The 13,919-nt window shown below is 33.5% G+C and overlaps 1 protein-coding gene across 4 annotated transcripts in view; it reads left to right on the forward strand.

Annotated features, from left to right (window-relative positions):
- The window catches only part of LOC145293097 (troponin C), a 199,487-nt gene that overhangs the window by 105,064 nt on the left and 80,504 nt on the right, over positions 1-13,919 (forward strand). The window contains exon 1 of one of the 4 annotated variants that reach the window (XM_080139473.1): positions 7,828-8,022. The exons of 2 other annotated variants lie outside the window; for them this stretch is intronic. In XM_080139473.1, the coding sequence (XP_079995599.1) occupies positions 8,020-8,022 (3 nt within the window). In that variant the 5' untranslated portion in view covers positions 7,828-8,019. Of the gene's footprint in view, positions 1-7,827; positions 8,023-13,919 lie in introns of those variants that run through there. One more of the 4 variants, XM_080139471.1, reaches the window with a different exon arrangement.

Consider the following 13,919-nt stretch of genomic DNA (forward strand, 5'->3'; position numbering starts at 1 on the left):
GAACATTCGTGAGCTTAGAACTAATTTAAATGATGTTGAAGCATTTTTCCTAACAAACACCCTAGATATCTTAGCACTAAGTGAGACTAACCTACACTCCTTCATCCCCTCTAACTACTTTAACATGCCCAGATATCTCCCACTCTGCCGCAAGGACTCTGACAGACATATGCATGGGCTTGGAGTCTATATTCAAAACATCCTCCCCTTGACTAGAGAAACAAAACTAGAATCGGACGATCAAGTCATTATGTGCTTTAGACTTAACATGCAACATAACATTAGCTACTTTTATTTTCTCTACCACTCTTCCTCGACCCAGAACTGTACCCTAATAAACAAAGTCTTTGACAGCATAGATACAGTACTTTCCCTCGACACTAATGCACAAATGCATGTATTTGGTGACTTCAATGTCCACCACGGCAACTGGCTTGGATTTTCTACTTACACAGATGCAGCTGGTACCATAACACATAACTTTTCTATATCTTATTCCCTATCATAGATGGTTACGTTTCCAACCCGTTTCGCGGACCAGCAAGAACAACACGCATCACTTCTAGATCTGTTTCCAACCACAGTTCCCGATGATTGTGTAACAAATGCCCACAGTCCACTTGGGAACGCCGATCATGCAGTGATAATGGTTCAAATCGCCCTAAACTCTAGAGCTAAAAGTTCTCAAAACAACAAGATATTATAAAAAGGTTGACTGGGAAGCCATCAGGGATCTCATCAGAGACGCCCCATAGCGAAATATCTTTTCACTTCCTGCTGAACAGTGTGCAAATGAGACCACTGAATGGTTCAAAACGGCAATTGAAGCACATGTTCCCACGCGCAAATTTTATAGCAAGCCCTACTCTCCCCGATGGTTAACTTCAACTTGTGCAGATGCCATAGCACAAAGGCAGCATGTGTATTACAGATTTAACCGACATAAGTCCAGTTCAAACAGACAGAAGTATATAGAAGCCAGAAGTCACTGTAAGAAAGAAATAGTGACAGCTAAGAGAGAATTTACTGAAAGCACCAAAAAACGCATTGAAGCACAGAAATTAGGAACCTGTGACTTCTGGAAAATCTACAACAGTGTAGTAAATAATGGGTAATCAACAATTCCCCCACTATCCAACAATCATGAGGTTGTTTGTTCAGCAACCGAGAAGGCTAACATGCTTGCCAGTCGGTTTGCCTCTAACTCCACACTGGATCCTGCTAACCACCACCTCCCTCTTTCCTTTGCAGACAGACGCCAGACTAGATGACCTGAAAATCACCCCTGCTCAAGTGTATGCTATCATAAGAAATCTTGACACTGCAAAAGCATGTGGACCTCATCTCATCCTGGCTGTGCTATTAAAAAAGTGTGCCGCCGAAGTAGCTCCCATTCTCTACAAACTTCACAACACATGCCTTAATGAATCTTGCTTTCCTGCCTGCTGGAAAACTGCTTCTGTGGTACCAGTTTTCAAGAATTCTGTCGAAAGAACTGACCCAGTAAATTATTGCCCCATTAGCCTCCTCACACTTTTCACCAAACTATTTGAGACCATAATTAACCAATCTCTAGTCCATCACCTTACAGATGCTAAACTTCTGACTGACCAACAATATGGATTTAGGCAAGCCCATTCCACAGCAGAAATCCTAACTGTAATCTCTGAACGTGTATACCATTCATTGGACAAAGCAGGGGAGGGTAGAGCGGTATCTAAGGCTTTTGACAGGGTATGGCATGAAGGTCTTCTCAAGAAAATCAGATCATACGGTATCACTGGAAGAATACTTAACATAATTAAATCCTTCCTAGATAAAAGAAAAATCCAGGTTGTCCTCGACGGTCGTACATCTAAACAATATGATATAAATGCGGGAGTGCTTCAAGGGTCTATTCTTGGACCTCTGTTATTCCTAATAATGACGTCCTATTATTCCTAAATGACGTCCCTGACAAAATTGATGGGTATATATGCTGATGACACCATGCTCTACAACAGACATGACAGGAAAGCAACTGAATATATATCTAAAGAAATGGCAGAAACACTAGAGGATCACTTCTGATCTGTAGTGGAATGGGGACAAAAATGGATGGTTACATTCAATGCTGCCAAGACTAAACTTGTTTCATTCAATAATTACAAGAAACCTACCACCAATAGCAATGGCCAATGACTCTTTATCTGAAAGTACATCTTTTAAACTCCTTGGCCTAACGTTCACGGGAAACATGAGTTGGAACAATTACATTGAGAGTATTACCAAGACTGCTGCAAAAAAGGTAAGTTCTCTCTACTGTGCTAGAAAGCTACTAATGCCCGAAAGTATCCTGTACCTCTATAAGACCACCATTCGCCCATATATGGAGTATTGTTGTCATATTTGGGCTGGTGCATCTGCTACTAGTCTCTCGCTCCTAGACAAGGTTCAAAAGAGAGTCGCCAATCTGATAGGTCCTGAACTGTCATCTAAGCTTCAGCCTCTGTCCCATCGACAAAATGTATCATCCCTCTGCCTGGTCTACAAGTACTTTAATGGTGAATGCTCTGACGAATTGCAAGCACTTGTACACCCTCGATGAAAATACCCCCAACAAACTCGACAAGCAGCTAAATCCCACCCCTCCACAGTAGAGATCCATAGATGTAAGAGAGCCTTCTACTCCAGTAGTTTCTTCCCCAGAACTGCTAGACTTTGGAATTCCCTTCCGGGTCCCTGCTTCCCCAACTGTACTAACAAGCAGAAGTTCAAGTGTAATGTGAACTGACATCTTGCTGCCCAACTCCCTACATAGTACCCCTGTAGCTTATGTCCCCGATAGTAGCCCCCTACATTAAAGTGGCAACGTGCCTTGTTTGAGGTGAAAATGTAATAAAATTTAAAAAAAATAATAATCATAAATATGTATATAAAATAATCGAAAAAGGGCAAATTCCAAGCAAAATTTTAAAAAAGTCCAAACTGCTTAAAAAAAGGTTAACTTTGTGAGTTTGGCTTAAAAACGTTGAGTGGTTCTAAAATGGGTGATCAGTTTACTAGAATGTTGTATTAGAAACTGAGCACCCCCTACAAATATTTAAATATTGATCTTTCTTTTTTCTTTTATTTTAATAATCTGGTAGCTTAGTCTCTATTTTATAATAATCCATTGAAAAAATTGAAAAAAAGACGAAACTAAAGAAGATATGGGGGATTATCACTTGTACAACATGTAGATTAGTTGAAATATCTGCAAACAAAGACAATTTATTATCTGAAATAATGTTCTGAGAGTGTTCTTTTATAACAATGAATTTATTTCCTCATTTTCCTGAAGGAATAACCTGAAGAAAAATACACATAGTTCTTCATATAATAACCTTCTCTGAAGAGGCAAGACGTCCGGTAAAAAAAAAAAACTTCCTAGTTCCTTCTGTGATTCCGGTTAGAATAGAAATATTCTTTTCTTTTGACTTAGAAAAACTGCAACTTGAGATGTATCCATTTTCTTCAGGCCTTAGAAGAAAATATCCAGTTATAGTGATAGACACTTTCAATTCAATCTTTCCTAGTGAGAATATTTCTCCCATGTGTCTTCTCTCCTGCAAGCTTGTATTTTTCCGACATATTTCACTGCCAAGTCCTCGACAGATTTCTTGGATTTACTTGAAGTAGATTTTTCTCAGCGAGATACGAATTCATCAGGAAACTTAGACGCACTCACTTCACCATCATAAACCTCACCAGAAAACTTAGATGAGTTCACTTCAACATTTTTAACATCCTGTTTAGACGGAGAGAAGAAAACACATCAACACATTTCAAGTGTCCAGTTTGAACTGCCAACTTCAGCTTGAATTTTATCACAAAACGTGGGAATGCGCAGATCAATTAACAGCAGAAATTAGTTACATGACCAACAACATCAGCAGCAGTAAGCAAATTTAAGAGAAAGGAAGAAGAGGAAAAAAGAAGTAGAAATATATCCCCACCAAAATTTCTACAACAATTCAGTAACAAAAAATGAAAAATTAATTAAGATGGGCGGGGATTGCTTCATATACGGTTGCATTAGAAGATAAATTTCTTTTTTTTTTTTTTTTTTTTGTGCTTCTTTACAAAGGAGTGTCGTCTTCAGGGTTGTCAGACTAAAAAAATATTTGAGGCCCAAAAAGGCCAAATTGATAATTATAGCCAAATTTTCATAAACAAAAAAGACAAATTGAACATTTAAATAGTTGAACAACGTGCATGCGTTGTTTTACTTAATTAATAATGTTTTTCTTATTGCATATCAATACCAAATTAATATTAATTCCAAAAATTACGAAAGATGGTTCAGTAGAAAAATAATCTATCTATATATCTATAAAAGTGTGTGTGTGTGTGTGTGTGTGTGTGTGTGTGTACACATTTCCCTACCAAATAACGCTTTCAATTTTCAGTCTAAAGACTTGAGATTTGACATAAGGGGTATTGAGATGCGGGAAAATCTATTCAATCGGTTTTCGGCCAGAAATTTGGCTGCCAAGTTCAACAATTTGGCCTTTGAAAACTCTATCCAACTCCTTCGCAAATTTTGGGTCGAAACACTTGAAATTTTAAATGTAGGTTACTTAGATATGGATCAAACGTTTTAATTTGATTCGAGTTCAAAACAATAAATGTTAAGGGGTCAAAATTGGGATCAAAGTTAAAAAAACAATTGACCTCTGCGGTCTCTACCAAATTACTCAGCCAATTCCTGGTCTATACATTTGAAATTTTACATAAAGGGTATTCAGAGATAGGGCAAGCTTTTTAATCGGTTTGGGTCGAAAATTTGATCTACCAAGGGGTCAAAGTTAAAAAGATTTGACCTTTGCGGTGTCTAGCAAATTACTCAGCTAATTTTGGGCCTAAGCATTGAAAATTTATATATAACGGGTATTCAGACATGCGGCAAGCATTATAATCAGTTTTGGGGCGAAAATTTGGCTGCCAAAAGGTCAAAGTTTAAAGAGTTGACCTTTGCAGATGCTACCAAATTTCTCTGCCAATTTTGGGTCTAAACACTTGGAATTTTAGATGTAGGTAACTTGGACATGGGTAAAACTTTTTATTTTGATTTGAGACCAAAATAATGTTAAAGGGTCAAAATTAGGGTCCAAGTTATAAAAAATTTACCTCTACGGTCTCTACAAAATTACTTAAACAATTTTTGGTCTAAACATTTGTAATCTTACATAAAGTGTATTCACACGTAGGACAAGTTATGAACAGTACATAGGTCCTGAGCAAAGCCGGGCTGAACTGCTAGTATATCTATAAAAGTGAAATTGTCTGTCTGTGTGTGTTTGTATGTGTACATTTCCCTACATAACTACTCTGTCAATTTTCAGTCTACAGACTCAATAAGGGGTATTGGGATTTGGAAAAAACTTTTTAATCAGTTTTCGGTCAGAAATTTGGCTGTCAAGGGGTCAAAGTCCAACGATTTTATTCTTGAAAACTCTACCAAACTCCTTTGCCAATTTTAGGTCTAAACACTTGAAATTTTAGATGTAGGTTACTTGAACATGGATCAAACTTTTAATTTGATTTTAGCCCAAAACAATAAATATGGGGTCAAAATTGGGGTCAAAGTTAAAAAAGATTTGACCTCTATGGTCTCTACTAAATTACTCAGACAATTTTGGTCTAAATATTTGAAATTTTACATTAAGTGCATTCAGAGATAGGGCAAGTTTTTAATCGGTTTTTGGCGGAAAATTTGGCTGCCAAGGGGTCAAAGTTTAACAGAATTGACCTTGGCGGTATCTATCAAACTATTCAGCCAATTTTGGATTTAAACATTTGTAATTTTACATTAAGGGTATTCAGACATGCAGAAAGCTTTTTAATCAGATTTTGGGCAAACATTTTGCTGCCAAGAAGGCAAAGTTGAAAGAGTTGACCTTTGCAGACTATCAAATTCCTTCGTCAATTTTGGGTCTACACTTGAAATTTTAGATGTAGGTTACCTGGACATGATTCAAACATTTTAATATATATATATATATATATATATATATATATATATATATATATATATACATATGCACATAAAATTATGAACAGTACATAGGGCCCAAGCAAAACTGGGCTGAACTGCTAGTTATAATTAAAAATAGAATTTACAACGGACTTAAGAAAATAATAAATTTATTTAACTGACATGTTTTAATAAAATTGATTTATTTAAATAACAATGATTGTTTGATTTTTTTAAAAATAAAATTAAAAATGTTCGTACAAATGCCAAATTTGGTGTCCATTTTCAAAAATTGCGTATATTTTAGTTGCAGTTATCCCCTTTGATTTCGATCTTAGACGGGTTAAATTAAAAGTTAATGTCGCGAAAGGTGTGCGGGTGATATCAGAAAAAAGGCATTTAAAATGTTTCTCATCTTAAACATTATTACCTGAAGAATCATTTCAAGTAAAAATTTAATTTATTTTACCCATATGAATTAGAGAAATGCACGATAAAAATGTAAACAATTTAATAGAGTAAGAATCAAAGATGGCTGCCCTCAACAAGGCCGTAAGTTTGAAGCAGCCTTGACTTTGCGACCAAAAACCAACAGAGTGTAACGTAACGAAATGAGGCAAAAAAAAAATAAATAAATAAATAAGTAATCTAAACAACTTATTTTATTTTCAGAACGAATCGAGGCAAAGCTGACTCGTCGGAACATGACAATTTAAACAACTCTTTTTTTATTCATGTAGATGCTATATATATATATATATATATATATATGCAAAATAATTTAAATAACTTTTAAAAGTTGTTCAAATTATTTTTTATGTTTTTTTCTTGCATTTATTCTACATAAGTAAGAATAAAACTTGTTTAAATTGTCAGGTTTCGACTAGTCAGCTTCTTTGCCTCATGGATCAATTTCGCATATAAATTTAGCATGAAATGATCCCATTTCCAGACAATGCTATAATTTTAGGACAGTTAACTACGATTTTTTTCTTTTTTCTTAAGGGAGATAAATTTTTTTTTGGGGGGGGGTCTAATTTTTAAGCATGTTTTTACGACTTTGCCAGTCGGATTTAGGGTTAGTGATAACAGATTTACTTAATAGTCTTAAAATGTTAGAATGGCCCGAAAATAGCCATTTTACGTTAAATTTATATACGAAACTGCTCCTCTCACACTTGATTCTAAAATAATTACTTTAGTGAGTTTTTCTTTTTCTCGACAAATTTTTCAGCGTGTTCATAGAAGAATCTCAGGAGGTGGGGTAGCACCAACAACAAATTTACCTTTACTTTAATCTAGGTTTATTAAGAATTCGTTTTAGTTTTCCTTTATTTTGTATTCGAGTTCACTAAATTTCTAATTGACAGCAAATAAATGTATGAATTCAATGTGGCAAAATCACGTGGAGGCGAGAAACACACATACACGCAGGTCATCTTGTTTTATTATTTGGATTCTTCAAAATAGTATTAAAGAAAAGAATAGACGCACAAAGTTCATCGCACTAAAATAAACGAATTAAATAGAAAACAATGTACTGTTCAAATTTCCATGACACCAAGTGAAGAACCCATTTTTGTAAATAGAAGCGATAATCACGTTACATGTGAAAATGGAGAGGAATGGCATCAATAACAGAGAAGAAGAAAAAAAAAAAGACCGAAAAATCCAAAACCAAAATCTTCTTGGTTCTTCTTTTCATGAAGAAGAAAAAAAAGTCTGAAAGCAAAAGAAGGTGGGGCCGACCCACAGGAAGCCAGAAAGATGCGGTGGTATCGGGCGGGCCTGTGCCATAAATGGTCGCATGGTAAAATATAGTGGCCGGCATATCGTATATCGTTCACTGATTCTTCTTCTTTCAGTTTGCGGTGCGCAAATCGCAATATTTTGGTTTTCCGACCCACAGTCTGTGGTGCCATCACCCTGTTTTGGTCTCTCAGTCTATAAAGTCGCGTCATCTTCGTTAAAAACCCGTCTCCCTATATATTCAATTAACGCACAAATAACCACTTCAAAAAATGGTGAGTTTTAAAACGTTATTTATTTATTTATCTTTTTTCCAATCATCATTTCAAACTGATCAAAGTTATTTTTCCTATAGCCATTATCCTATCCCCTCCAATCGTATGAAGAATTTTTCTTTTAATTTCTAAAAAATAATGGATGCTTATATTTTTTTTAATCGCCAGTTTCGTTTAATTTAAAATGTGTGCCTTTATTTGCAAAATCGTTTTTAAACAAGTATTTATTTATTCTGTATAAAATTTTCGGTGCTTATTCAAATTTTCATTCATGGTGGCGATTAAAAGTAAAGAAAAACGAAGATGTCATATGCCAAAAATCACGTAATTTGATCAGGTAGTTTTTCTTTTTCAGAAAATCACATGTTAATCGTAGTGTTATAGTCGGCCATGATGTAATTTGATGAAATAAATAAGAGGAGACAACTCAAATTGAAGTGTCGAAGTAAAAAATCAGCATTATTTTCAATCCAGTTTAGTAATAAAATAGCTAAAAATCGTAAATTTCGATTTTCTTAATATAAAAAAAAATACTTGATCAATTTATGTTATTTTTGGAATGACATCTTCGTCCTGTAACAAGTACGTACATCATACACACATTTTTGTATATATATAAATTTTTTACTTGTAATTGCCACCATAAGTGTCGATTTGAATAAGCACCAAATTTTCAAAATCTCATTAAAAAAGGAGAAAAGGCAAAAGTAAAACTAATATGAATAAATAATTTTTAACTGTTTCCAAAAAATATTTGTAAGCCTTGGAAGAATATTTTCTGTTATAGGGTATATGAATATCTCTTCTAGCTTAAATGTTTTCAACTTTGTTTTCTTTTTTATTTTATGAGGATTGGTAGTTTAGATTATTCTAATTATTAATGTTATCATAGATGATACACTTGTGGGAATAACATCCTAGATGAGTTCGTATAATGTTAAGGTTTTAGTTTTATTAGCTTGGTGCAAAAATAATGTTTTTTGACGTTCAACTTCATGTCAAAAAAGCGACATTATTTTTGCACCAATCTAATATTTAAATAATATTTAAGCAAAACTAAAATCTATTATTATCTTGATTAAAGGAAGTAGCAGCTGCAAATAATAATAATAATAATAATAATAATAATAATAATAATAATCCCCCCCCCCCAAAAAAAAAAACAAAAGTGTTGGCATCAACTGGCACTATACCAAATAGTCATGGAGGGTTCAGAAGGATGGAAAGACCGGAGAGAAAACACTAACCATACTTCCACTGGATGTGTGCAAAGAGGACTGGGAACTTAGAGAAGTTAACTGCCACCAAAATTCCAGTGAAGACCAATAGTCGCTGCCAACGAGAAATCAATGGTAAACGGCTGTTGCGATAATGCAAATTCATTTACAAGGGTTATTGAAAGAGGTGGGGAGTACTGGAAATTTGGTAGACTTGTTGTCACAGACTCCAGGGGGCACCATAGGTTGTTCTCAAAGAAATATTTGATGATGGCCTGTGTGGAAATTCACATAATAATTCTGGATAATAATAATAAACAGCTGTTGCGAGAATACAAATTGATTTGCAACGGTTATAGAAAGAAGCAGAGATTTTTGCTGGAAATCTGGGAAGTCTTGCCTGTCATTCACATTCCAAGGAACATCACCTACTGTTGAGTAAATATATATCTTAAAAATTAAATGTAATAAAATAAAAAGTTTAGAAAATTATAAGAAATATAAGAAAATTAAAAGTTCATTAGAATTGGTAATATACGTTTACTTTTTTAATACACTTTTTTACAATAAAGGATCATTTGAAATTCACTGTTAAACACCGTAAAAGTTATATTTACTTTCAAAACTGTTATATCTTTGAAGTCTTTGGCCCTATTATTACTTATATCCCACTGAAGTCACAAGGAAAATTTGTCAATATTTAACACATTCAAAAACCGTTTGTTCAAAAAAAAAATCAAAAAAAAAAATCGACATTTTGTAATTTATTTCACTTTTTGCTCCATTAAGACTTGGAACACTCAAATTCATCCACACAACAAATTTTTCCTTTTTGAGTTATTTAGATTGAAGATTTTGTGATTGTCTTGTTTTATTTTAATAAAATGCCAAAAAAATAAATGCTGAAATAATTTAAGTACGTGTCACTGAATTTCAATTGCACCTTAAACCAGCAAAATCAAAAATGACCAAAACATCGAGTTATATTGTTGCCTTCGTATACTGAGGCCATGGCTATATGTAATATGTATTGATTCAATAACTACAATTTGGGATATTTTTTTTTTACTTTCTTTTCACTTAAGCATTCATTTTTAAATTGACGACTTTCAAAGATTTTCGGGTATGCTGAAAACAAATATCACATTTAAATTTGGGTCGGACAAGTAGTTTTCTGGATATTAAGACCTTTATTATCCAATGCAATATATTATGTTTTTATTGGAGGCCACGTTTTTCCCCCAACTGAAAAGTACTAATGCGCATGCGTGTTACAAAACACCCCCTCCTCCCCATGTTAAAAATGAGGAACGCCACTGACATTTATTAAGTAATACATTGGAATAAATGTCTTTATATCCAGAAAACTATTTGAATGTTCCAAATTTAAGTGTGATATTCGTTTTCAGCATACTCGAACATCTATAAAGTCATCATTTTAAAGGTGAGTGTTAAGGTGGAAAGAAAGTAAAAAAAATTACCCAATTTTGTTCAAGATAAAATATTAAAAATATCTTATAACTGTACCTTTATTTCTCAATATCGGTCTTCTTTAATTCTAAGTGTGAAAGGCAGCAATAGTTACTGTTGAAAAAAAATTACTGTTGAACCCGAGGTGCTACTCAAGAATGACAGTATATTATGTCTAGAAACCTCGTGAACGTGAAATAGTAGGGTGAATTTGTTTAATTGCAATGTAAAAATCATTGGAATATTTCTTGGATTCGTTTGGTTTTTAATCCACATTTTGGATAAAATTGATTGTTTAGTTACAAATTGTATTTCTTATCCTAAAATTAAACTTTAATTTATTGTATAAATCGTGGAAAGTAACGTTAATTCAATGTTTTAACAATTCGTGGTCGTATTTTTATGGGCAAGAAAATCCAGCAGTGACACAAGTGAGCAAAATAAACTATTTTTATTCACAAATATGCTCACATTTCTCCAAAAGTATAAAACTTTTTGAGGGGGGGGGTAAAAAAGCACATTGTTTTCTACAGTATTGACAGTTATTTGAACAATATTAACTTCACTAATGAAAGAATCGGTGTGTTTAAATTATTTTTTGTGACATGTTTATTATTTTATAATGCATGAATTTTGGTTTGGAATAGTTCATTATTTCAACCCTCCTCCCTCCACTTTTTTTTCAGAAAAATTAACATCTTTAAATAAAATAAAGTGCAAAGGATATAAAATGAAAAAATAAGCAAACAGCAACTGACTTTTGTAACATAGTTTTTGGCATCGGAATGCAGTAATTCACCTGTTAGAAGGCCACATTAAAACAGATAAAAACCCGCTACGTGCAAACAGACATTTTGTCAAATTGGTTTGTTTTATGGTATATCAACCTCAACATGTCATCATTTAATAGCAACCAAAAGTAAAATAACTTATTCATTTTTTAACCATTCTATTTGGTAGAAAAATCTGATTTTGCTAAGATTCTTAGCAGAGGAATTATAGTTCTGTAACGTTTTACTGCTTTCGATAATTAAAAAAGATATATATATATATATATATATATATATATATATATATATATCATTCGGATTGACACAACCTGATAAAAAAATCGTAATGTCATCCATCCGGTCATGTCTAAAACGGATTGTATTGAGATCAACACATCAACATTTGTTGCACTCCAAAATGGAGGACCTTCTGCTTTAAGCAGACATGAATGTTTTGGGGTTTTTTAACAGATTGTTCTTGATTGTTAACTTGCTTATAAAGATTAATGAAAATAAATGTTTTCTAATGTACATTTCTCACAGAAAATACTTTAATTTTATTGCTATTTTAGATATTAAATAAAATGCATTTTCACCAATATTTTCTGGAAGAGGGTAACCGTTAAAAGTAAAAATTCACTTTATTCCACTAACCTCTTTTTTTTTTCATTTTCACATTAGCCAATAAAAATACCACTATAAACATTATTCACGAGGATCATTCCAAATGTAAGGTCTTCTATTTTGTAATTCAAAAATTAAAACGTTGAAGACCTACAAAGACAGGAGTGGTACCATTTAAATGAACGACCTTTTATGCTCCAGAATTTTTCTACATAGTCACTCAAGGCACTTTTGCTAGCCTGTTTTGATACCTCAGTCGTAAAAGTCTGGAGTGTTCTTTGTCACTCACATCTGTCGCCACTCTGAAATCGATGAAACCAATAACTGCTGACATCAACTGCATCAGCTTCGTAAATGTTCAACAGGCACTGATGAATGTTGATCGGTTCAATAATATTTTTCTGTATGGAGGAATTCTGCTTCTGACGCATGTCCATGACAGAGGTTACTTTCTTAGTATCTCACACCGTCAATATCTGCACAAAAGGGGTGAAACTTTCAGGTCATGAATGCATAAGTTCAGTCATCATAAAAATACAATTTGCAACCCCTTCTCATCATTTGGGCAGAATAAAAGAAAGGAGGCATCACTTTTTGGAATGTCCAATTCTGGAATAGTGTATTGCTCAATACCTGAAATCAGAATTTAGTAATTGCATAAAATTGCGTTGCATGTGTAAGAAAAAATATTTTTCAGAAGAAAACCAATTTAAATCCAACAATTAGCAGACTTTCAATTGTTTTAACAGTTAGTTTACTTTAAGTAGCTTTATGAATAAAAGCCCACAATGTTCAAATTGAACTTCAGCAGAAATTTAAGTCAATCATAATTTTAGTTCTAAAATATTCAATGCCTCCTTTCAGTCTCAAAAGACAAAGGATACCCGCTGTAGGGGCAACTGCGCATATAATTGTGAGACAAGCGTTGCACAATCTCCAACCACACCTCTCCTGAATTGGCACTGTTTGAGTCCAGTGGCAAGGAGAAGTCCAGGATGACTGGAAACAATGCCGACATAAGCATAAAGCACATACAGCACTTGAAAGTCCCAAATGGTCACCCATATAGTACTGACCAGGTTCAAGGTTGCTTAACTTCGGTGATCTAGTGAGAACTAGTGTGTCAACATGATTATGCTCTAAGATAAAAGTTGCATTACACTAAAGAGTTTTTTTAATAACATACTTTTTCGTAAGTAATTTAAATAGTAAATTAATCCAATGTTACATATAATTTGACAACCGTCTGTTTTTGCCAAAAAAACATTTTTAAACCTTATCATCATGAACAGCAAAATCTAGTCTGATGTAAATCATGAGAACAGATAAAGTTAAATCAGCTAAATAGTTTTGTTTTCCTTCTATATAAGTTATAGAACTGATAAGACATTCAATTGTTTATTGTACTTCGATGCATATGAAACACACGTTTATTTTGACAGTTTAATATCAATAGACGCAGAACATTATATGAAGTGTATGCTTTATAGACTTATGTACATGTAATCTGCTAAGAACAGACCTGTTCATTATATAATGCATATTTTCAAGGTTTGTTGAAATATTATGCTAGGCAGGCCACCACTGCATTGCTTATTCAAAGCACAGGTTCTGCAAGCATCTCAACACCTGGATTTCGTGTTACTCTCAAATTTCATACATGTACATAATGGAAAAGGTTTTCTCTTCGCTGTCATCATGATCATTTGCCTCTTTGCCTGATACACTACAATACATAAATAATTTTATACTTTGCTCGTTTGAAAATTCAACTTTTTTTTTAATACCAATTTTATTTAAAAATGTTCAATTCCTT

The sequence above is a fragment of the Euprymna scolopes genome, chromosome 14 (genome assembly GCF_053919585.1).
Source record: "Euprymna scolopes isolate OS-2025 chromosome 14, ASM5391958v1, whole genome shotgun sequence".
Classification (NCBI taxonomy): Eukaryota; Metazoa; Mollusca; class Cephalopoda; order Sepiida; family Sepiolidae; genus Euprymna; species Euprymna scolopes.